The 25350-nt window shown below is 37.5% G+C and overlaps 1 protein-coding gene across 3 annotated transcripts in view; it reads left to right on the plus strand.

Moving 5' to 3' along the window:
* The window catches only part of COMMD10 (COMM domain containing 10), a 157016-nt gene extending 141619 nt beyond the window's left edge, over positions 1–15397 (plus strand). For all 3 annotated transcript variants that reach the window (XM_073221888.1, XM_073221891.1, XM_073221885.1), the window contains 2 exons: positions 13147–13206; positions 13897–15397. In XM_073221888.1, the coding sequence (XP_073077989.1) occupies positions 13147–13206; positions 13897–13935 (99 nt within the window). In that variant the 3' untranslated portion in view covers positions 13936–15397. The remainder of the gene's footprint in view (positions 1–13146; positions 13207–13896) is intronic.
* Positions 15398–25350: the final 9953 nt, after the last annotated feature.

Consider the following 25350-nt stretch of genomic DNA (forward strand, 5'->3'; position numbering starts at 1 on the left):
AGCAAAAGAGTGAGCAAGCTTAAACTGAAGAAATAGAATTTAGGCAGAGAAAAGAAACAGAAGAAAACTTTAAATACAGTTGATAGTCTCAGTGAGATGAAAATAGAGGGCAAAAATAAAGGATTTTTATTTTTAAATAATTAGAGGATAACAAAAAAAAAGGCTATTTTGAAAAAGTTCAGCAAAGTTAAAATTATGCCTGATAAAATAATGACAAGACAAAGCCTAAACAAATGGACCAAAAATTTAAAGATTCCAGCTGAAGATCATATTATTGAGCTAGATAAGGACAAGAGATTAATCCATTGCAAAATAGACTGACATAAAATAGGAGAAATGGAAGTCAGATTTAGAAGCTTGAGAAACTACTGATGAAAGGATAAACAAGAGAACTGAGTGAAAAAGTATCACAGAAATAAAAGAAGAAAAATTTCCCTTAGCTAAATATAGTGTCATGGTTTCACACAAAATGGGGCAGAGGCACCTGAGGAACAAAACTAATAATAAAACAGACACTTAAATCACATCATAGTGTAATATCAGAACTCCATGGATACCAATTTCAAAGTATTCCAGGGAGAGATGGGGAGACAAAGGGAGGTTGGGAAATTGGTTATCTACAAAGGTATGAAAATCATATTGAAAGCACAGTTGTTTTTAGCAAAATTAGGTAATAGAAATAAATAGAGAAGTAGCTTCAAAATTCTAAAGTAAAATCATTTAAATGTAAAATTCTGTCAAGTTTAATTAGAAATCAAATGAGAGATTAAATACACATTTTCAGTCGTGCAAAGACAGACTAGCTTAAGACCTTCAGAGACAATCTAAAAGAATCACTAAATGATCAATTCTAGTAAAACAAAAAAATCAATATGGAAGATGTGAAATAGAAAAAAAACTATGGGGGATTAAAGATGGTGGCCTGAGAGGAAAGACAGAGGCCTACTCCCAAAACCACATATAATATGAAAATGTAATTAATACAACTAATCCTGAAAAAGCAACAGGAAAGAAGGCTTTGCCAGCCTGCATACACCTGGAGATAAGAACAGACCTCACAGAACATGGTAACATACCAAAGCCATGGTATCTTCCAAATTTCTGTCTGAATACAATAAAGTGATTTTATGAACAAAGGAGAAACCCAAATTTGGGCATTGAGCTCAGTCTTTAAAACTGCACCACTGAAAACAATATGACAGCAATTTGATATTTCTAGTTTACCATGCATCCCTCAACTAGGATACTAACACGTTTCGAGAAGTTGTGATGGAGCCATTCTAAATCTGTAATGATAAGTTTCAGTAATCAGATAAGTACTTATAACTAGAATAAAGTATAATTTCCAAAAAAAGATGCATTGCCTGTAACATTTATTGCAGGAAAAAAAGCAAGCTGTCAGTGCCCCTCTTTGTGGAATTTCTCACTCTGTTTAAGGAGCTTCATGTAATTATATTCAAAAGCTTTTATCTTGCTGATTATATTCAACAACCATAGCTAAATATTTCAGTAGCAAAGCTGAAAATCATAATGACATATCAGCATACACATAATAAATTACAGTTAATGAATACTATAGGAGGTACATTTTGATTGGCTCCAAGTTTGTGATGTGCTCATGCATAGCACATTGTAATTTTTAAGAGAACAGAAAATATGATGGTGATATGACTGCCAAATGTAGTGTTTTCTTTACACAAGAACAAAGTAATATTTTAGCCACAATGGAAAGGGCATAGATGTTAGATAAAAAGGGTTAGATGTCCTAACAGGTGAAGTAGATGCCTGTGATTAAACATTTAGTGACAATATTTCATTCACACTTTTACGCATTTTTATATTGAATAAAGGTTTATGGTCAAAAAATGGCTTTTGATTATGTTCAGGGCTGTAACTATTTTGTTTTTAGCTAAAATAGGTACAAAACCTTAAATCTTTTGCTTCTACCAGCTTGAGACAGGGGCTTTCAAGTGTGGGAAGCCATTTGTCAAACTAACTAGAGAATCAATACTGTATTGGTTAGCCCACATATTTACTGAGTAAATAAGAGTTAGGGAACCTAAAAGACTACCGTCATCATTGGGGCCAATACTGTAGTATAACTGGGAAAATATTGTCATTATCTTGCCTGAGGTTTTCAGGGATGGAACGTTCTTGGGGTAAAGGGTTTATACCTGGCTTTATCTCCCAGTGGTAGGTCTATTACCAGAGTCATGTCTGTATCCAGCGGTCTAAAGGTCCCTAACCTACCTCAGTTTCTGCTTCTACCCAGAGCACTGGGCAGAGCTCTTTATAAAGTAACTCAGTCAATAACAGCTCATTGCCTACGGGTGTGGAAGCATTAGCCTAACAGTAGGCCAATTACATCAAGTAGTTTAGGGGCAAGTGAGGATGCCAGCCATAGAAACTTCCATTTTCCCCACAGTCATCCTTGAGACAAAATTCATTTATTCTGATACTTTCCAAATGCAGTATCTTTTTCCCTATGGGAGAAAAAGCATATTTAAATTTGACAACCTCCTTTTCTTAAAATTAAGCTCACTAAACATGTTAAGTTAGTAAATACTATGATCAGGTACCACATTGAGCTACTGGACTACATTAAAGAAAATAATTCTTTGCCCCTGCCCTTGGCGAGCTGTGGATAAAATGAGAGTTCCTGTGGCCAGGATTCTCACCTGGCCCTGGTTGACCAGCTCACTGAACACCTGTGGGCAATACATGGCTGGTGACTCTATAAAAAAGAGCTCCGCCCAGTTTTCTGGGCACCACATGGTGGCAGGGCAGCAAGGCTGCCGAAGAGCAGAGCAGAGGCCAGAGTGGTGGCAGCGCCGAAGACAGGGGTCCAGAGGACGGCTGTGCAGGACGACTGTGCAGAGAAGCCCAGAGGACAGCTGTGCGGACAGAGGGGCCCAGAGGCAGAGACCGGCTTGCTGCATACAGACTCGCTCTAAATGAACGGGATTTTAGTGACTGACCTGCCACCTGGAAATAAAGTTGGGTATAACCCTTTCACCCCAAGATCATTCCACTGTCATTTCTTTGGTCACATTGAATCCATAGCGAACTTGCCCGGAGCTGAAACCCATTGGCAAGACACGAGCCCACCATCTGCAGGCAAGGTCAGCTGAGCTGAGATTAAAGGGTCTGGCTGAATGAAATAGCTGGTACCTGTGCACGTGTGTGGGGACAGGCATGCCTAAGAGCAGTTGGTAGCACTGCTGGGAGAGCATGGAGAACATGAACAAAGACCAGGAGGGCGCTATGCAAACCCTGCTGGTGCTGTCCGGTACACACAGTGCGTTCAGAGGATGCTGGAAAATGAGGCAGGAGGAGGAGTCATGGGCCGGATTTTGGAAGTCTTGAATGCCATGCTCATAAACTTGCTTTTGCTGTTTATATACTGCTTGTATTTGTACATCGATAAATATTTTTGTCAAACTATTTTTTGTGAAGACCGATAAAAGTAAAAGTTATCATTTGGTTGATTTCACCTTGGGGAAATGCCTTTTGTGGCTTGTATTCCACTTATTTATTGCATTTGTCCTTTTGTAACTTTTATCAAACTTTGCTATAAGCTGGGAGTCCTCAGTTTGCCCACTGCCCTCCTCAAACGGAGCCATCTCTGCATGTGAGGTTTCTGGAGCCTGCCCAGCTCGGTAGTGTTTCACTGAAGAGCCTTTGAAATCACAAGACTTGATGAAACAACAGAAATCAGCTCGGCATTCAGGTGAAACTAACGAGTTTCAGGTGCTACTACTAGCTCTAACTACCTCTGTATGATATAGTACATTCAGTGGGATAATATTTTTGTTTGTTTGGAATTAGAATTTTAAATATGGCAGTGATACTGTGTTAATACTCATTGTTAATGTAACCAACACAAAGAGATTTGCTTATATGTTTTTCTGAAAATTTTTGAGAAACTGAAGATTTTAAGTTCGTATTATACTTGTATTAAGATAGTATGGCATCTCGTCATCCTATTTCTCAAACTGCCCTCAGCATAGCTTTTATGTATTTCCGTATAGGATGAGTTAGAGAAGTAATTGTGCATTTTCATGGGAAATTTTTTCTATAAATCAGCTTTATGTGCAGGCAACAGCACTGTTTTATCTTGAGATACCATAATAATAAAGTGAAAAAACAGTGACTAGTCCCACTACCATTTACTTTACGCAATTTAGTTCATCTTTGTTAGACCAGTTTCCTCATCTGTTAAATAACAGGGTTGAATGAGGTTATTGCTAAAGCTCTTTCTTACTGACATTTTCTGGTCCTTCAGTTTAATTTGTTTTGTTCTCTAGTTTGTTTATGTAATGTGCCTCAACATCCTTGAGTCATAGACTCAAAAGGAGCCTTAGAGATCACGTAGGTAAGCTGGGCCACAGGAAAATGGAAATTTGCTCTTGCTTTACCTAGAATGCCTTTGCTTGCACTTTGTCACGCTGGCACCCTCTGAATCAGAGCTGGTTGTAATGTCTGTCCCCATTTGGTTGCTGGATTGATTCCGTTGTGTGACAGATGGGCAGAGGATCCCTTCCTTCTTACTCTCCCATCCACGTTCTTCTATAGTTGTGAGCTTAGCCATAAACAGAAATCTGCCTGCCTAGAGAAGGACCTTTCTTTGGTTGAGAGTTTACTCCTTCCTGTGGTTTATTTCTCTTTGTATTGGTCGGTACTCTTTAAATGTTTATTGATTTAATATTATGGGTGACAGAAATGGCAAAGGCTTTATGAATGGAGTTTCATGATTTTTTCAGTCTCTGGTGGGACCTTAAATTATATGCCGAGGTTTTTTTTGAGCAATAATAGTGAAGATAATCAACATAATCATAGGGATACTGGAACATTTTCACAATTATCTACATGTGTAGTTATAGAGAATATAGTCTTAGGTGTGTTTAGTGAATGGGACCTAATGGTTTTTGTTTTATAAACCCATTTAGTAGCATGTGAAATAGTGTTTAAATTTGATCTCTTTCATTTCTGTGACTGAAAAGGAGAAAATTTCCTCTTTAAGTTCCTAGCAATGTATTTTAAGATTCTACTAGGACAAGAGATTTAGTAGTCTTTCTTTTTTTAGGATCCTCTACTCTTGATTTTCTAAGTGAAAAGATAATTGTACCATTTCTAATTCTGATATCTAATTTAACTTTAACAGCTAAGCAATATAAATTTGGTAAATTTAATTTAATTCTTATCTAATTTTTAATCTGTAGAGACTATTTCTGCTTGAATAGTTTGTAAAGAGGCTAATGCATTTCTCTATTGGAAAAATGTATAAGGGTTCCTAATTTCTAACTAACAGGAAAGTAAAGGATGTTTTACTGTCAGCTTTCATCAAGTTAGACCTCTCTGAAGACCTTGCTAAATTCTGTTTCCATGGGAATTTTGCTAATGGCTATGTGCAACATTATTCATAGACAGGGTTACCAATTAGAAATAAAAAGAAATGGGTGAACAGATGCATCTTTCTTCTCTTTTAAGAAATGGGCAGAATGTTAATCTTTGTACTTTCATTTTCACTTTGTAGAATTTTCAGATAGGGTGCAGAAGTCTAAGTTCATGAGAACAACTTAGACAATATAGGGAATGAATTTCCTAATGGCTTCTTGATTGTAATCTTATATGTTTAAGAAAGAAGAAAGAGAGTCAATCTAGTCTGTGTATGTTTAGTTAACAGTATTAGTGACCTTAATGGGTTTCACTGGAAAATGGAAGATTGAAGGCATATTCAAAAACAAGCCACACAGTTTTATTGACTGTGTTCTAACATACTACATTATTTTGATTCATATAATAAATGCCCACCATACATTTCACATGCCATGCAGAAGACATTTGTGAACCTGGTGATGCTACTCACTTACACAGAACACCTCCATTCCCTAAATACTGCAGTTTTGGAGGGCTTAGGCTCAGGCCACCCTCTCTTCTCATGCTGCTTTCTTTTCCTGGGCAGTCTCATCCACTCTTAGAGTTTGAAAATCAATATATGAATAACTCCCAAATGTACATCTCTTACCTTAATATCTTTTCTGGCTTTCCAGGCTTATTTCGTATATTTTCAAGGAAATCTGAGAGGCATCAAACTAAATGTGTCTGAAACTTGAAACTTCACCTTTGATTCTCCTCATCTTCACATCTTCTCCTATTGTGTTTCCTGTATCACTTGCATCCATCCAGTTTCTCTGGCCAAAACCTGAGAGTCATTCCTGACTCCTTCTATTCCTTCACCACCACCACCCCAATCTGTCACTAAGAGCTGTCTCATCTACCTCTAACCTGAATCTCAGGTTTTTCACTTTTCTCTTTCACTGCTGCCATCACATTAGATCAAGTCAGTGTCTTTTGCCTGGACTAATGCAGTAGCCTCCCAACTGGTTTCTTTCTCCATGTCCAATTTGGCCAATTGTAATCCATTTACAAATAAAAGCCACAATGAGCTGTTAATATGTAAATAAAACAATATTGTTCTTGTACTTAAAACTTCCCAGGGTTTTCCATTGCTCTTAAAGATCGTCTCTTCTATCCAGTCCAAAAGAGGTGATTGGGCCTCTCGTAGTTTGCTAGGGCTGCCATAGCAAAGTACCATAGACTGAGTAGCTTAATAACAGAAATTTATTTCTTCATGGTTCTGGAGGCTTCAAGTTTGATCAAGGAGTCAACAGGATCTGTTTCTCCTGCAGCCTATCTGCTTGGCTTATCCGTTGGCCCTCTTCCCCCAGTGCCTTCATGTGGTCTTTCCTGTGTGTGTCTGTGGCCTAGGTACCTCTTCTTAGAAGGACACCAGTCAGATTGCAGTAGGGCACACCCACAGGACCTTATTTTACCGGAGTTACCTCTCTAAAGACCCTATCTCCAAATACAATTACCTTCTGAGGTCTTGTGGGTTAGGATTTCAGCATAGGAATTTGGGGGAGACACAGTTCAAGCCCATTATAAGGCTTCATGGTTGATGGAGGAGTAAGCATGTTCAAAATGCACCCCTCTGAGTAACATCTCTGTATTCCTCATGGCCTCGCTTCCTCTACCATCTTTTCATCAACACCTTTACTGCTGTTACATCAACACATTGCCTTAAATAGCTGTTGAAAAGGTGCTGTAAACCTTGATGTACAAGCACCTGTTTGAGTCCATGTTTTCAGTTCTTTGGGAAATATACTCAGGAATATTACTTGGTCATACAGTAATTCTGTTTCACTTTTTCAAAAACTGCCCAAGCTTTCCACCTTTTATATTCCCACTAGCAGCGTATGAGGATTCCAATTTCTCTGCATCCTTACCAATACTTGTTTTTTCCCCTCTATATAAAAGAATTATACCCTTCCTATTAGGTGTGAAGTGGTATCACATTGTGGTTTTGATTTGCATTTCTCTAGACTTAAGACACTGAGTCTCTTTTCATGTACTTACTTACCATTTATATATCTTCTTTGAAGAAATATCTGTTCCAATCCTTTGCCTATTTTTTAACTGGGCTTGTCTTTTTGTTGTTTAATTATAGGTGTTCTTTATATATTCTGGGTATTATACTCATTAGATAATGATTCACAGATATTTTCTCCCATTTTGTGGGTTGTCATTTTACTCCTATTAAATCCTAATTTAAATGTCATGAACTCAGTGAGACCTCTCCTGACCATACACCATTGACTCTCCATCTACCCCTGCAAACACACATTCTCTAGCCCTGCTTAATAAAGGTGATATCCTTCCTAACACATCACCAACAAACATTCCTAAATGTATGTATGTGAATTATTATTACTATTATTGTTTTTATTATCTTGTTTATTGTCTGTCTGTATCAAGTAGAATGTGGGGGATTTTTGTCTGTGTTGCTCATTGTTGTATACATAGCACCCAGAACAGGCCTGGGAGGCATTTAAAATAAATATTTATTGAATAAAAATGAATGAATGAATATTACCACATAACAATGCCATCTTTTTTTTTCCTTTTTTTATTGAGGAAATATAACAAACCTACAGAAAAGAACACAGTGATGTGTCATTAAAAAAATACCCCTTAATCCCCCACCAAGATCAAGAAACAAATTATTACCATTATCTCAGAAGCCACTCGAATGCCTGCTCTCACTAAAAAGTCCTCTCTCCAGTTACCTAGGAGTAGTCACTATTCTGATACTTCTGGTAATAGCTTTGCTTTATTTTATAGTTTTACCACTTAAACATTTGTCTCTAAAACCTTTTTTGTTGTTTTTTTAAATCCTCATATAAATGAAATCTATCTGTGCCTACTCTGACATTCAACATTATGTTTGTAAGAGTCATGCATACAACAGTTTATTTTCATGTCTGTATAACATTCCATCATGTTACTATATAACAACTTATTTATATATTCTTGTGTTGAAAGAAATTTAGGTTACTTCCATTTTTTGGTTCTTCTGAGTAATGGTGCTGTTGGTATTCTTGCACCTATCTCTTGGTATCCAAATGTGTACATTTCTGTTGAGCCCAGTATTAATACATAGGAGTAGATTTCTAGGACATAGTGTGTACATTTATTCAGTTAGTAAATAATGCCAAACAAGCTTCCAGAGTATCCCTTGCAGCAGCATGGGTACTAATTATTTTCATATGTTTGTGGCTGTTTAAGCATCATCTTTGAAGTGCCTGTTCGAGTCTCTGGTCTGTTTTTTTTTTTTTTAATCGGAGTAGGTCTTTCAATCCAAGACACTCTTGAGCAACCTGGGCACATCCCTCTCAGCTGGGGAAACTTGCCAGGTATCCGACCAAGAGAAGGACCATCCCTAATTGTTAGTTCCTCCGCCCATTGCATTTCACTTCCAGCCAGGCTTCTGGATCATTCACGTTAGCTGGAGTCGCTCCTAACAATCTCATGCGGCATCATGAGAGTCTCCTGATAGTTTCCTCCTTCTCCCCAGCCAAACACTACCATCCGGTGGCTTTTTTTTTTTTTGTATGAGCTATAATTGACGTAACATAGTAATAATTTACATTGTACAACACAATGATTTGATATCTATCCTTGTCCATTTTTAAACTGAGTTTTATCTTCTTTATTGATCTGTAGAAATTTTTTGTGTATTCTGGGTATGAGTATCTGGCTAACGTTTTCACTCTTCTGATGATGTGTTTGGATGAATGGAAGTCCTGAATTTTAATCTATTCTGATATATCAGTCATTTTCTTTACATAGTACATTTAGTAATAGCTTGTTGTCTAAAGATATCATACAGTTAGTTTATTTTCATGTCTTTTTTTAAAGAGTCTTTACATTCTCCAAGATTATGGAGATACTCACTTGTATTTTCCTTTAGCGAATTTGTTTTACCGTGCCCATTTAGAACTGTCCATCAGGGATTAGAGACCACATGAGCAAGAACAGCCAAGAAAGTGTGGGTGGGATATTTGGGAGACAGTGAGTAGACCAGCTTGGCTGGAGCAGAGATTTTGGGAGGTCTTAAAACTAGAAAGCTAGATCAGGGAAGATTGTGTAGAACCAAGAATAAAAGACTAAGAAAAGGGTTATGCTGCTTTATTCTCACATAAGCAGGTGTCATTTGCCGTTGCCTCCAAAATGCCTCACAGATACGTACTTTTGTCTTGAGGGACCGAGCAGTAGTGTGGATGACTCGGTACAAACCAGCCACCCTCTCCACCCCCAGCAAAACTGTAGCAAGAAAGCAAAATAAGACAAAAACTACCTTATTTACTGGCTTTTTGTTTTAAAAATTCTTCATTTATGTGGATTATAATATGCATAGTAGTATAACAATACAATATATATTGTATTATGACAATATCTTGGCCTAGTTAGCAATTGTTAAATTCCTTTTTTTTTTTTTTTTACCATATCTAGGAAGTGTTTCTCATAAGATGTCCTGGGTGATAGCGGAATCCATTGATTCTCCCATTACACAAACAAGCAACAAAAAAACCCTCCCAGAAATAATTTGTGTTATTTATCTAGTTGTTATATTTCTTTGGAAGACCATATAAACTCTCTGTTAGAGTTATCAATTTCTTTAACATCTCTAATTTAAAATATGGTTTGCCTTTTATGAAAGTATCCTTTATACCTGATTACTGGAAAAGTAGGGATGTAATGTAAACTTTTTTTCTTTAACACTTGACTATGTAAAAGTGAAGCATAGTACAATCTAAAGGTGTGTGTGTGTGCATATACACATATGTATTAGAAATATGTACTTATTTGGCTTCACCAAGTGATTAGAGTTATGCAGTTCAAATTTAAAGTAGTTTTGATATATGACTGATAAGATGATGCATTTTGCTAACTTGCCACTCTAGTTTAATGCTGCTAAGATACTTTTTCTTCTTATTTAGTATGACATAAAAGTCTACATTTTATTATCCAGACTATATTTCTGACTCTTTGTGGGGGGAAAAAATAGGACCAAATATAGTCAAGTCTCATTACCTAATGACAGTGAAACACAGGAAGCACATGGATAATTAAGTCCATTGTCAAACCAGCCTATCAAACTATGTTAGCCAGGATTGTCTCCATCGTCCTCCAGAAAGGCTTTTATTTGAGTTGCTGCTGATTGCCGAGATGGAGGGTTTGAATTTTAATTTATTTTATCTTCTTCTTCCCTTAGCAAAGATACTAATGAACTAGGAGTTGAGTTAAAGGCCAGAAGCATTTACAGGGAAGGAAGATATATGTCCAGCTAGACAATCTGAAGAGAAGCACCCCTAAATTACTAAGAATTGAACTCTCACTATTGTTAAGGCTTCTGACATCCTTTGGGTCTGGACTACCATTGATTTGTGTGCAGACATGGAACTAAAAGGTTGTTTGAAAACATGCTTCCTTAGTGGACAGAACCTTGCTTACGTTTTCTGAAGAGTATACAAGGAAGTTAGAGAGTTGATTCAAATTTGATAAGAAAATTTGTGACCTTCTAGTTATATTCTCAAGGAAAGCTAAGAGTGTATTTTCCTCCTAAAAGTGCTGTGGTCCTGGGAAAGATTTTGATCAGGCCCACTCCTAATATTTGTGGGACCTGAAGTAGGAGTGAAAATGGAGGCCATGGACCATATGTCTAAATTTAGAGTCATAAATAAAGCCATCCAACTATTAAATAAACTGTGATCTATATTCCTTTCTTGAGAAGATCCTTTATAATGTCCTAGAAGGCTAGTGAATTTTTATTCTCCGACTCTGGGGATTGTGGGATTCCACATCAGAACATGACAATGTGAGGATTGGGTCCTGGCCAGCCACTCTAGAAAACAACTGCCTTGGTCTCCCATTAGGTAAACATAGATTTTCAGATTCTAAGAATTAATCTCTCAATGCATAGACATAAAACACTTAAAACCACTCTCCTGTTCTCCCATATTCTCAGGCCTTCTCTAAGTCATTGAGGGCTGAATGGGAAATGGTAAGGATAATAGTTACCAGGGATTATACCAGACATAGCTATAGGTTCTTTGTGTATTTGATTTCAGGTATCAGCATTTTTCCTGCATGGGACTAAGTATTTCATAAAGCAAGATACATACAAAAAGTACACACAAATTGTTCTAGCTTTTGTTATTTTAAGAATTATGCTATTAAAGTTACCTTCCCTCATTGTAACAAATTTTGAATTAATACCTTGAAACAAAGCAAAGCAAAATGTAAAGAACAAGAGCGGAATGTGGCTGCTGCCTCTAGAGGTAGAGCAGGTCAGTTGTTCACATACTGATCTGGTTTGATCCAGCCTGACTTTTGGCTTGGTGGGAGAAGAAAGAAGTTGCCTTGCTTTTTCCCATATTAAACATAGGCTTGTCACCTCCCTTTCACCCCTGGGAGGAAGCAGCCCTACTAGGTGAGGCTGATTCAGCCTTTGGAGGTCTAATGACATGTGCCAGTAGCCAACTAATTTTTCTAATGCAGTAAGAAAATTCATAGTTTTATATTATGCCTAACAGATGAAGCTTTACAGGAGATAGGATTCTTCATTTATTTTGAAAGGTAAATACATAGGTGGGTATATAAGGGAAAATGGAAAAGGGTGGGATTTAATCCTGTGTGCTTAGGCTTCAGGAGAAGAGAGGTGCCATTTCTGAACACAGCCTCATTGATTATTGTGGTGGCCGAAGATGACCTGTTTTGAAGATGTTTGGCTTTGTAAACTGAAATGCAAATCATTAAAACAGATAAAACAAGGGTAAAAGTAAGCATAGAAACTGAGAATGAGAAATTAATAGGATGTTGGAAATGACCACAGCAGTTCAGTTCATGAATCAATGTCTGCTTGCGGCGTTTTCCCCCTTGTTCAGTTCGTGGTGCCCGTTTTATGTCACATGAGCACAGCAGTGCGGTCAGGGCAGGAAGCACCCCTCGGCACTCTCTCCTCAGGAACTGTCGCACCCCAAAGCTACCTTGAAGAAAGTAAACATGTTTGAACAGTCTTTAGAAACTAGTTTGTTTCCTCAGTTTACAAATCAACCCAAAGCAGGTAATGGTGGGGTGGGTCATGTCGGGCCTGCTACCCACCACTCGACTCTGCACAGTGCTTTGGGGCAGCTGCGGCAGCCGGAAGGCGCCGCTGTCGCGTGGCCGGTGACAGGAGGGCACATGTTTAAGTCTCAGCTTTGAAGCTCTTGTGTTAATCGTTAAGTTTTGCTAAGTCTGTGCTTTTAAAAAAGGTAACAGTGTCAGTATATTATGATTGTAACTGCTACATTAATGCTCAGAGGCTGCATCTGTGCTGAGGTGAGGCATGAATGGCTGGACGAGTTCAGAGAGGCTGCTGCCTCCAGTGCCTTTGTGTAATGGTATTTACTAGATTGTAAATGGACTGCAGAGAAAGATGAAATATGATCTCATGTATTATCTCCATCTTCAGAAAAATAGGTAATGAAATTGTTCTCTTGCTGGCATATATTTTATTAACCTTTGTGGAGTCAGCTTAAAGAACAGATGTCCTTATAGAGTTGAAACCTTTTGCTGAAGTCGAACATTATTTAAGTGCATTTGTGAGTCTAGGAACAGTAGGGTTGAGTAAAGCAGGTAAGTATTTTTTAAAACATCTCATAATAAAATAGCACAATCTGGGGCTCGTTGGAGAAAACAAAATGCAATGTAAATTGTATACAACAAAATTCATTTTTCTTTCATTTTTCTTTCTTACAGAGCCTGGAGAAAGTTCTTATGGAATTCAGTCACAAGGAGTTGTTTGACTTCTATAACAAGGTCAGTTTTTTTTAAATAATTTCTGATATGTGGGTTTTCAAAATGTTTCCTTCATTTTATGAATTCTTATTTTTAAATGCCGTATTATGGAACTAAGTTCTTTAAACTTCCCCGGTAAACACCTTTTGTTCCACAGTCGGAAGCATTGCTGAGATGGAGAGAATATGACAAACTCAATCAGGAGGAAAGTAGAAGTGATTATTAAAGCAATAGGATTGTTGTAATGCCAAGCGTTAAGTAATGAACTATGTGGTACTTAGCCATACTGGTGCTTTAGGTACAGTAATGTTAAATATTTTAATTTCTGGGCCCAAGGGAAAAGGAGGATGCCAGGCCTTTAAAGATTTATCTTTGAGCATATTTGTTTCTTTACAAATACTGATTTCATAATCCAAAAGAATGTACCCCCCTGCCTCAGAAATCTCGTGTAGTGGTCATTTCCTTGAAACAGATGGGTATATTTAAAACAGTATTATTTAAAAATCCACCTTTACAAATTTGAAAACTTACCTTCTCTTTTTTTACTCTAAAAAAAGGAAATTTTTCTAGAGTATTTTTATTGCTGTGTAAGTGGATTTAACATACATAGTTGCCAGTTTCTTTCTTTGCCTTCTGTTTGCATGTTTCTAAACAACACTTGATATAAATTCTCTCCCTTCACCAACTTTCTATTTTTGTCTGTGTAAATAGCTAGAGACCATACAAGCACAGCTGGATTCCCTTACATGATGTGCAAGACTGGTGACTCCATCACATGCCTGCCACCTCATCATTTTGCATTGAAGATAAACTGCCAGGTTGTGTTTTCTGAAGGATTCAGTAAGCTTTCTTCTTATAAATTATATGGCTGTTGCTTCTTAGACAAACAATAGCCAGGGGAGACCATTGTTCTGAAAACAGGTTCTAATATATGTTTTCTAGTTCTGTGAGCCAAGAGCACTTTTGCTTTAAAAGATATGCACCTGAAGTGCATACCATATTTACTGTCCTATTTTTGCCTTATTGCCTCACCTGTTTATTTGTTACATACCTGACAACACCTTTATGTATCAAGGAGAGTCCATGGATACCCTGTGTAATGTGTACCTTAGAATACAGAACATCAGTAATTAATAAAAGTAAGAAAGCAGCCACATGCAATCACATCATTATGACAGTTTTCCTTAAGTATAATGAGTATATTTTTCTTGGGAAATAATATAGGAAAGAACTTTTAAATAGACCCACTAGTAGTATACCAGTTTATTCTAGTATGAGTTTCTCTGTGCACTTTAATTTTTCTCTGAGTTTAATGATTTAAAAGTAGTCCAGGTTTTTGTGTGCTTTTCTTTGTTCTGCACATTAATAATGACTTACTTTATAGTGTGGGAGACAGATTCAGATCATGAATAAAAATAACTATAATGCATGCTAAATGGGAACCCTTAAAATTTCAAAAGATACTTTTTATATTCTTTCTGTAAATACATTAATTTCAGTCAATAAAATTTTGACTGCTTAGAATTAGTTGAACTGAAATGCATGGTATTTCATGCTATGAATATATAAAAATGCAAGTATAGTTGCCTCTAAGAAAATATCAATTGAATTTTTTATGAATGAAGTATCTGTCCTATATTGTTTCCAGAGAATCCGAGGAGGGAGGGAAGGACAAAGGGAAGTAGCGGGTAAGAAGGAGATGCTGGGGACTTGGCAGGGGTAACAGGATGGGAGAGATTGATTCATTCAAACCTGACTTTCTTCATATGAAGGAATTTGATTTTAGAAATGTCCTGTAGTTAATAAACAGGGCCATTACAATCAAATCATACTCCTTTTGTGAGGTATCTGAGTAATAATGCAAGTTGTTGAATATCTCCCAAATAAATGTTTTATATATGGAATTTCTTCCTTGACTTACTTGTATGTTATTTAGACAGATTGGGAGTTTGGATTATTTCAGAAAAGTAAATATTGTAGTTGCTGTCCATAATTGATTTGAAAAGTTTTAAACTCAAATTTCCATTGATAAGATATCTGGAAGACATGTTTATACTACAGTGGGATTTGTTTCTGTATGTGGCTTGTGGGATATAATTTTTTTATGCTCTATTCTGCTGGTCTCCAGAGGCAACAACCTGACTGCTGTAAACATTTTGCTATATATTCTTTTCAACTTCTTATGTACAAATAAACATATACATCATCTCAAGTTGAATTTGTTAGGCCTTCCTGACAGTGACCATAGGGATAGGTGAAGTTTTCATTGATTTAATGGCCAACTTGAATCCCCATGTAGGTATCTAAATTAAATGTGACAGTTCCAAGTGAAATTTTCTATTAGTAGGTCATTTTATACTCCCTAAAAGAGCTGGTCTTATACTCAGACATATCTAAACCTATTCAAAAAAATGTGGTAAATAGTTTTCTCTCCATTAGTCTAGTTCGAGAAAGTCTGACCAAAGGCATTGAAGAAGGGAAATGTAAAAGGTTTAATTCCAACTAAGAACATAATTATTCCTGAAATATATTAAATTGCAGTTCGTTTTATTCCATAAGGCACCATCATTATTATGACACACAAGTCAAGAAAATATCATTCCTAAAGAGATTAAATACTCTTTCATATGTTACTTTTTCATAGAAATAAAATGGGTAGAGGGATAAGTGGGTACTGGCACCTCCTATCAATAAATATGTCTTGTATGAATATTTGACATGAGGATTGAATAAAAATAGAATTACTTGCTAGAAAGGAACGAATGCACTATTTTTGTACATACTACAAATAATATCTACAATTATCTAGTTATAAAATATTATTTTTCATTAGAAAGTACAAAATATCATAAAGAAGTAACCTAAAATTATAGAATCCCTCATCCAGAAGTGGCTATTAACATTTTGGTAGATTTTATTGAAGTTTTTATTTCTATCCATGTATCTTTCTTTTTTCTCCTTTTTTTCTTACTTTCCTAATAAATTGGAGTTAATGCCATAAATACAGTTTCATTCTTTGCTTTGCTTATATATAACATTGTAACATGAGCATTTTTCATGTCCTGTTAACAAAATGTTAATGTATATTATATAGCCCATTATTTGAATGAGCTACACTTTAGTTACCTAATCTAGTGTTGGACATTTATGTTATTTCCTATTTTTTAACATACTGAAGAACTCACTGGTGAGCATCACTATATATAAACACTAGAACACATCTCTTGTTATTTTATTAGTATATATTCTTAGGGGTGGGATTACTATGTCAAAAGTATGAAGATTTATTTTCTATTTTTATCTTTAATGGGATTTTTATTATAAAAATAGTAATTGTCAGTATAAAAAACTAAAAATGTTCTTCTGTTTTGTCATCTCACTCCTCAGAAGTACCTACCAAACTACTTAGAAACATCTGGTTTATGTCTTTTCAGACATCTTATGTAAATACACATACACCTCTCTTTGTATGTTTTTATTTATTTACATATATTTAATGGCAGTTTCTGTGTATTGATGAGCTGTTTCCCCAAAGGTTCCTGTCAGTTTATACTCCCACTGACAGTAGGGGCCCCGCCTCCTGGTCTACATTTCCTTCTCACCTTCTTTTCACCTTGGGGTTGGGTTTGGGGAGGAGGCCAAGAGTAGGTTGGAGAGAAGACTGTCCCTAATTACTTGGGATAGGTCGTGGCACAACTCCGGAGGGACTGAATACGAAATCTCTTCTAAAGGCAATGAGTGTGAGAGGCAGGGCACAGTATTTAAGGAAGGGCCCTGAGGTCATACATTTATTCCCTCAAGAAATATTCAGTGAGTGCCGTTGGTGCCAGAAACCATATATGCTAGGGGCCTTGTTAACAGTTGATGAGCAAAATAAATATAGTTCCTCGATTCTTGAAGCATAATGTGTTAGATTTAAATCAACTCAATCTGTTGTTAAATGAAAACATAATGTGTTGGATTTAAAAAACAAGCAAAATGTAATAAGTTGTGAACAAGTATAGGAAAAATAATAGGATTGTGTTAAGAGAAAATAAAAGATGTAACCAAACTTACATTGGGGCATCAAGATAGAAAGATTCTCAGAAGAAGTGAGATTTGAGCTGAGTCTTGTAGGTTGAGTGTCAATGAAGCAATGGAAGAACAGAGGAAGTGGCCCATGTAGTGTCCCAGAGATTGGATCAGCACCTTTCGGGAGCCAGAGACCAGTGTGGCTAGAGTGGAGAGAACAAGGGCATGGAAGAGTGGCTTACAGGTAGAGAGGTAGTCCTCTCACTCCCAGACTCAAAATATCTTGCAAATAAACCTCCAGAACACTACCTTTTCCAAGGTATCTCATCTTAGCCCTGGACTATACTGCTTCCATTCTAGCCTGCCTTCAGTCCAGTTCTCACACAGAGCTAATGATTTAAAAAACATTAGTCATATTCAAGTACCAAATGATTTCCCTCATTTGTGGAGTAGAACAACAAAGCAAAACTGAAGGAACAAAAGAGCAACAGACACAGACTCCAAGAAGGGACTAGTGGTTACCAAAGGGAGGGGTGGGGGAGGAGGGGTGGGGAGGGAGGGAGGAGGGGATTGAGGGGCACTATAATTCGCAGTCACAATATACGTAGGTCACGGGGAAGACAGTACAGCACAGAGAAGACAAGAAATGACTCTCTAGCATCTTACTATGCTGATGGACAGTGACTGCACTGGGGTTGGGGGAAGACTTGATAATATGGGTGAATGTTGAAACCACAGTGTTGTTCATGTGAAACCTTCATAAGATTATGTATCAATGATACCTTAATTTTTAAAAAATTAGTCATATTAATTACACCATCTTCCTGCTTAAAACCCTTAAAAGGCTTCCTGTTATACTTTAAATAAAATTCAAGTGTCTGGACTCTCAGAATACAGACTGAGTCATATTCTAGTTCTACTACTTTTTTTTTTTTTTTTGAGAGGGCATCTCTCATATTTATTGATCAAATGGTTGTTAACAACAATAAAATTCAGTATAGGGGGGTCAATGCTCAATGTACAATCATTAATCCATCTCAAGCCTAATTCTCGTCAGTCTCCAATCTTCTGAAGCATAACGAACAAGTTCTTACATGGTGAACGAATTCTTACAGAGTGAATAAAGTCTTACATGGTGAACAGTACAAGGGCATTCATCACAGAAACTTTCGGTTTTGATCATGCAATATGACCTATAAACCATCAGGTCAAATATGAATATTCATTTGATTTTTATACTTGATTTATATGTTGATCCCACATTTCTCCTATTATTATTATTATTTTTATTTTTAATAAAATGCTGAAGTGGTAGGTAGATGCAAGATAAAGGTAGAAAACATAGTTTAGTGCTGTAAGAAGGCAGATGTAGATGATCAGATGATCAGGTGTGTGCCTATGGACTAAGTATTAATCCAGGCTAGACAAGGGCAGCAAGACATCCACGGATGCAGAAGATTTCTCTCAAAGCAGGGGGGGTGAGGTTCTGAGCCTCACCTCTGTTGATCCCCAAATTCTCACCTGATGGCCCCCCTGCGACTGTGCCTGTCTTAGGTTGTTCCTCCCTTGAGGAATCTTACCCGTCTCTGGCTAACCAGTCATCTTCCGGGGCCATACAGGGAAATGTAAAGTTGGTAAGTGAGAGAGAAGCCATATTGTTTGCAAAGGTTAGCTTTTTACTTCTTTGCAGATTTATGCCCTGTGGCTTCTATGCCCAGCACTTGTCTCGAGGTATCTTTACCACCTGGAGGAATTATGATACTCGGTAAATTCGATATGAGGCACGAATTCTATTTAAGGTTTGTAAATAGGAAGGAAGAAGAAAAGCTATAGATGTAGCATATGAAGGAAACTTGGGAGGATTGATTATTTCTTTGACATATCTTCTTGTATAGTACCTTAAGTATGTATAGGTTTTAAACTACTAACTAATTTGCACACACATATTAACATAATAGGAATACGGTGACATAAACAAAGCAAATCTATAATTACCAGCCATCTCCAGTGAAGCCAAGAAAACCATTTAGGCACCCTAGGCATTTGTGAAAATTTATCTATGATATGATGGATATTTTCCAACTGTACTTGAACCATCAGACAAATTAAAGCAGCCCATTTCTGGGATCTGTTCACATCCCATATGTTCTTTTAACCATAGATAGTCTATAGTCATGAGATTTTGGGGTGCTACAACTTGCACCCCTTCCAACTCCTGGTTGAGTTCCAACAGTACAGATCCAGTCAAATTCGTTGTCTCACTGTATGCACATGCCAGCCTAGACATCTCCCTCCTCATTCTTATGGCAAGTCCAGGAGATGGTGGGCTGGATGCAGCCACAACCGCAGCCTCGTCCGAATCCCTGTGGAGGCTTTTTGATGATCATCCCCCGGCACAAGTCCTCCAGAGAGTGCTGATGCCGGAAGCTCCTCCTCATATCGTATCTTAGTTCATTTTCTGGGTATCCAAGCTAGGCCTTGATCTCCTGCATAGAAACAAACAGACCCTTTGCCCACACTTTGACATGCCCTCTATACCACTGTGCAGAACTCATTGGAGGTCAGCACACAGTAACTGCTTTTTTTTTTTTTTTTTAAATTAAGAGAAAGGAATATTATCAGAAAAGAGTACCTCCATAGCTGATCATCTGACACCCTTTAAGTGATCAACATTAAGGATATTTAAAGCATGCGTTGATCTTTGATTTACCAATAGTTTTATCCTGTTAAGGAGTAATCCCCCTTTTCTTTCTTTCTTTCTTTTTTTTTTTAAATTTTTAATCTACACTTACCTGAAGAATACTATGTTTACTATGCTCTCCCCTATATCAGGTCCCCCCTAACAACCACATTACGGTTACTGTCCATCAGCTTAGCAAAATGTGGTAGAGTCACTACTTGTCCTCTCTGTGTTGTGCAGCCCACCCTCCCCTTTCTCCCTCCCCCCCATGCATGGTAATCTTAATACTCCCCTTCTTCCCTCACCTTATCCCTCCCTGCCCACCCATCCTCCCCAGTTCCTTTCCCTTTGGTACCTATTAGTCCATTTTTGGGTTCTGTAATTCTGCTGCTGTTTTGTTCCTTCAGTTTTTCCTTTGTTCCTATACTCCTCAGATGAGTGAAATCATTTGGTATTTCTCTTTCTCCGCTTGGCTTATTTCACTGAGCATAATACTCTCCAGCTCCATCCATGTTGCTGCAAATGGTTGGATTTTTCCACTTCTTATGGCTGAGTAGTATTCCATTGTGTATATGTACCACATCTTCTTTATCCATTCATCTACCGATGGGCATTTAGGTTGCTTCCAATTCTTGGCTATTGTAAATAGTGCTGCGATAAACATAGGAGTGCATCTGTCTTTCTCAAACTTGATTGCTGCGTTTTTAGGGTAAATTCCTAGGAGTGGAATTCCTGGGTCAAATGGTAGGTCTGTTTTGAGCATTTTGATGCACCTCCATACTGCTTTCCACAATGGTTGAACTAATTTACATTCCCACCAGCAGTGTAGGAGGGTTCCCCTTTCTCCACAGCCTCGCCAACATTTGTTGTTGTTTGTCTTTTGGATGGCAGCTATCCTTACTGGTGTGAGGTGATACCTCATTGTAGTTTTAATTTGCATTTCTCTGATAATTAGCGATGTGGAGCATCTTTTCATGTGTCTCTTGGCCATCTGTATTTCTTTTTTGGAGAACTGTCTGTTCAGTTCCTCTGCCCATTTTTTAATTGGGTTATTTGTTTTTTGTTTGTTGAGGCGTGTGAGCTCTTTATATATTCTGGACGTCAAGCCTTTATCAGATCTGTCATTTTCAAATATATTCTCCCATACTGTAGGGTTCCTTTTTGTTCTATTGATGGTGTCTTTCGCTGTACAGAAGCTTTTCAGCTTAATGTAGTCCCACTTGCTCATTTTTGCTGTTGTTTTCCTTGCCCGGGGAGATATGTTCAAGAAGAGATCACTCATGTTTATGTCTAAGAGGTTTTTGCCTATGTTTTTTTCCAAGAGTTTAACGGTTTCGTGACTTACATTCAGGTCTTTGATCCATTTTGAGTTTACCTTTGTATATGGGGTTAGACAATGGTCCAGTTTCATTCTCCTACATGTAGCTGTCCAGTTTTGCCAGCACCATCTGTTGAAGAGACTGTCATTTTGCCATTGTATGTCCATGGCTCCTTTATCAAATATTAATTGACCATATATGTTTGGGTTAATTTCTGGGGTCTCTAATCTGTTCCACTGGTCTGTGGCTCTGTTCTTGTGCCAGTACCAAATTGTCTTGATTACTATGACTTTGTAGTAGAGCTTGAAGTTGGGGAGTGAGATCCCCCCTACTTTATTCTTCTTTTTCAGGATTGCTTTGGCTATTCGGGGTCTTTGGTGTTTCCATATGAATTTTTGAATTATTTGTTCGAATTCATTGAAGAATGTTGCTGGTAATTTGAGAGGGATTGCATCAAATTTGTATATTGCTTTCGGCAGGATGGCCATTTTGACGATATTAATTCTTCCTAGCCATGAGCATGGGATGAGTTTCCATTTATTAGTGTCCCCTTTAATTTCTCTTAAGAGTGACTTGTAGTTTTCAGAGTATAAGTCTTTCACTTCCTTGGTTAGGTTTATTCCTAGGTATTTTATTCTTTTTGATGCAATGGTGAATGGAATTGTTTTCCTGATTTCTCTTTCTATTGATTCGTTGTTAGTGTATAGGAAAGCTACAGATTTCTGTGTGTTGATTTTGTATCCTGCAACTTTGCTGTATTCCGATATCAGTTCTAGTAGTTTTGGAGTGGAGTCTTTAGGGTTTTTTATGTACAGTATCATATCATCTGCAAATAGTGACAGTTTAACTTCTTCTTTACCAATCTGGATTCCTTGTATTTCTTTGTTTTGTCTGATTGCCGTGGCTAGGACCTCCAGTACTATGTTAAATAACAGTGGGGAGAGTGGGCATCCCTGTCTGGTTCCCGATCTCAGTGGAAATGCTTTCAGCTTCTCGCTGTTCAGTATAATGCTGGCTGTGGGTTTATCATATATGGCCTTTATTATGTTGAGGTACTTGCCCTCTATTCCCATTTTGCTGAGAGTTTTTATCATGAATGGATGTTGAATTTTGTCAAATGCTTTTTCAGCATCTATGGAGATGATCATGTGGTTTTTGTCTTTCTTTTTGTTGATGTGGTGGATGATGTTGATGGATTTTCGAATGTTGTACCATCCTTGCATCCCTGGGATGAACCCCACTTGGTCATGGTGTATGATCCTTTTGATATACTGTTGAATTCTGTTTGCTAATATTTTATTGAGTATTTTTGCATCTACATTCATCAGGGATATTGGTCTGTAATTTTCTTTTTTGGTGGGGTCTTTTCCTGGTTTTGGTATTAGGGTGATGTTGGCTTCATAGAATGAGTTTGGGAGTATTCCCTCTTCTTCTATTTCGTGGAACACTTTAAGGAGAATGGGTATTATGTCTTCTCTGTGTGTCTGATAAAATTCCGAGGTAAATCCGTCCGGCCCCGGGGTTTTGTTCTTGGGTAGTTTTTTGATTACTGTTTCAATTTCTTTGCTTGTAATTGGTTTGTTTAACTTTTGTGTTTCTTCCTTGGTCAGTCTTGGGAGGTTGTATTTTTCTAGGAAGTTGTCCATTTCTTCTAGGTTTTCCAGCTTGTTGGCATATAGGTTTTCATAGTAGTCTTTAATAATTCTTTGTATTTCTGTGGAGTCTGTCGTGATTTTTCCATTCTCATTTCTGATTATGTTGATTTGTGTTGACTCTCTTTTTCTCTTAATAAGTTGGGCTAGAGGCTTATCTATTTTGTTTATTTTCTCAAAGAACCAGCTCTTGGTTTCGTTGATTTTTGCTATTGTTTTATTCTTCTCAATTTTGTTTATTTCTTCTCTGATCTTTATTATGTCCCTCCTTCTGCTGACTTTAGGCCTCATTTGTTCTTCTTTTTCCAGTTTTAATAATTGTGATGTTAGACTATTCATTTGGGATTGTTCTTCCTTCTTCAAGTGTGCCTGGATTGCTATATACTTTCCTCTTAAGACTGCTTTCGCTGCATCCCACAGAAGTTGGGGCTTAGTGTTGTTGTTGTCATTTGTTTCTATATATTCCTTGATCTCTATTTTGATTTGTTCATTGATCCATTGATTATTTAGTAGCATGTTGTTAAGCCTCCATGTGTTTGTGAGCCTTTTTGTTTTCTTTGTAGAATTTATTTCTAGTTTCATACCTTTGTGGTCTGAAAAATTGGTTGGTAGAATTTCAATATTGTGGAATTTACTGAGGCTCTTTTTGTGAGCTAGTATGTGGTCTATTCTGGAGAATGTTCCATGTGCACTTGAGAAGAATGTATATCCTGTTGCTTTTGGATGTAAAGTTCTATAGATGTCTATTAGGTCCATCTGTTCTAGTGTGTTGTTCAGTGCCTGTGTGTCTTTACTTATTTTCTGCCCGGTGGATCTATCCTTTGGGGTGAGTGGTGTGTTGAAGTCTCCTACAATGAATGCATTGCAGTCTATTTCCCTCTTTAGTTCTGTTAGTATTTGCTTCACATATGCTGGTGCTCCTGTATTGGGTGCATATATATTTAGAATGGTTATATCCTCTTGTTGGATTGAGCCCTTTATCATTACGTAGTGTCCTTCTTTATCTCTTGTTACTTTCTTTGTTTTGAAGTCTATTTTGTCTGATATTAGTACTGCAACCCCTGCTTTCTTCTCACTGTTGTTTGCCTGAAATATGTTTTTCCATCCCTTGACTTTTAGTCTATGCTTATCTTTGGGTTTAAGGTGAGTTTCTTGTAAGCAGCATATAGATGGGTCTTGCTTTTTTATCCATTCTATTACTCTATGTCTTTTGATTGGTGCATTAAGTCCATTTACATTTAGGGTGACTATTGAAAGATATGTACTTATTGCCATTGCAGGCTTTAGATTCGTGGTTACCAAAGGTTCAAGGTTAGCTTCTTTAGTATCTTACTGCCTAACTTAGCTCGCTTATTGAGCTGTTATATACACTGTCTGGAGAGTCTTTTCTTCTCTCCCTTCTTATTCCTCCTCCTCCATTCTTCATATGTTGTGTGTTTTGTTCTGTGCTCTTTTTAGGGGTGCTCCCATCTAGAGCAGTCCCTGTAGGATGCCCTGTAGAGGTGGTTTGTGGGAAGCAAATTCCCTCAGCTTTTGCTTGTCTGGGAATTGTTTGATCCCACCATCATATTTAAATGATAGTCGTGCTGGATACAGTATCCTTGGTTCAAGGCCCTTCTGTTTCATTGCATTAAGTATATCATGCCATTCTCTTCTGGCCTGTAGGGTTTCTGTTGAGAAGTCTGATGTTAGCCTGATTGGTTTTCCTTTATAGGTGACCTTTTTCTCTCTAGCTGCCTTTAAAACTCTTTCCTTGTCCTTGATCCTTGCCATTTTAATTATTATGTGTCTTGGTGTTGTCCTCCTTGGATCCTTTCTGTTGGGGGTTCTGTAGAATTCCATGGTCTGTTCGATTATTTCCTCCCCCAGTTTGGGGAAGTTTTCAGCAATTATTTCTTCAAAGACACTTTCTATCCCTTTTCCTCTTTCTTCCTCTTCTGGTATCCCTATAATACGAATGTTTTTCCTTTTGTATTGGTCACATATTTCTCTTAGTGTTGTTTCATTCCTGGAGATCCTTTTATCTCTCTCTATGTCAGCTTCTATACGTTCCTGTTCTCTGGCTTCTATTCCTTCAATGGCCTCTTGCATCTTATCCATTCTGCTTATAAATCCTTCCAGGGATTGTTTCACTTCTGTGATCTCTTTCCTGACATCTGTGATCTCCTTCCGGACTTCATCCCACTGCTCTTGCATTTTTCTCTGCATCTCATCCCATTGCTCTTGCATTTTTCTCTGCATCTCTGTCAGCATGTTCATGATTTTTATTTTGAATTCTTTTTCAGGAGGACTAGTTAGGTCTGTCTCCTTCTCAGGTGTTGTCTCTGTGATCTTTGTCTGCCTGTAGTTTTGCCTTTTCATGGTGATAGAGATAGTTTGCAGAGCTGGTACAAGTGACCGCTGGAAGAGCTTCCCTTCTTGTTGGTTTGTAGCCTTTTCCTGGGAGAATAGCGACCTCTAGTGGCTTGTGCTGGGCAGCTGTGCGCAGACAGGGCTTCTGCTT

The sequence above is a fragment of the Manis javanica genome, chromosome 14 (assembly GCF_040802235.1).
Source record: "Manis javanica isolate MJ-LG chromosome 14, MJ_LKY, whole genome shotgun sequence".
Taxonomy (NCBI): domain Eukaryota; kingdom Metazoa; phylum Chordata; class Mammalia; order Pholidota; family Manidae; genus Manis; species Manis javanica.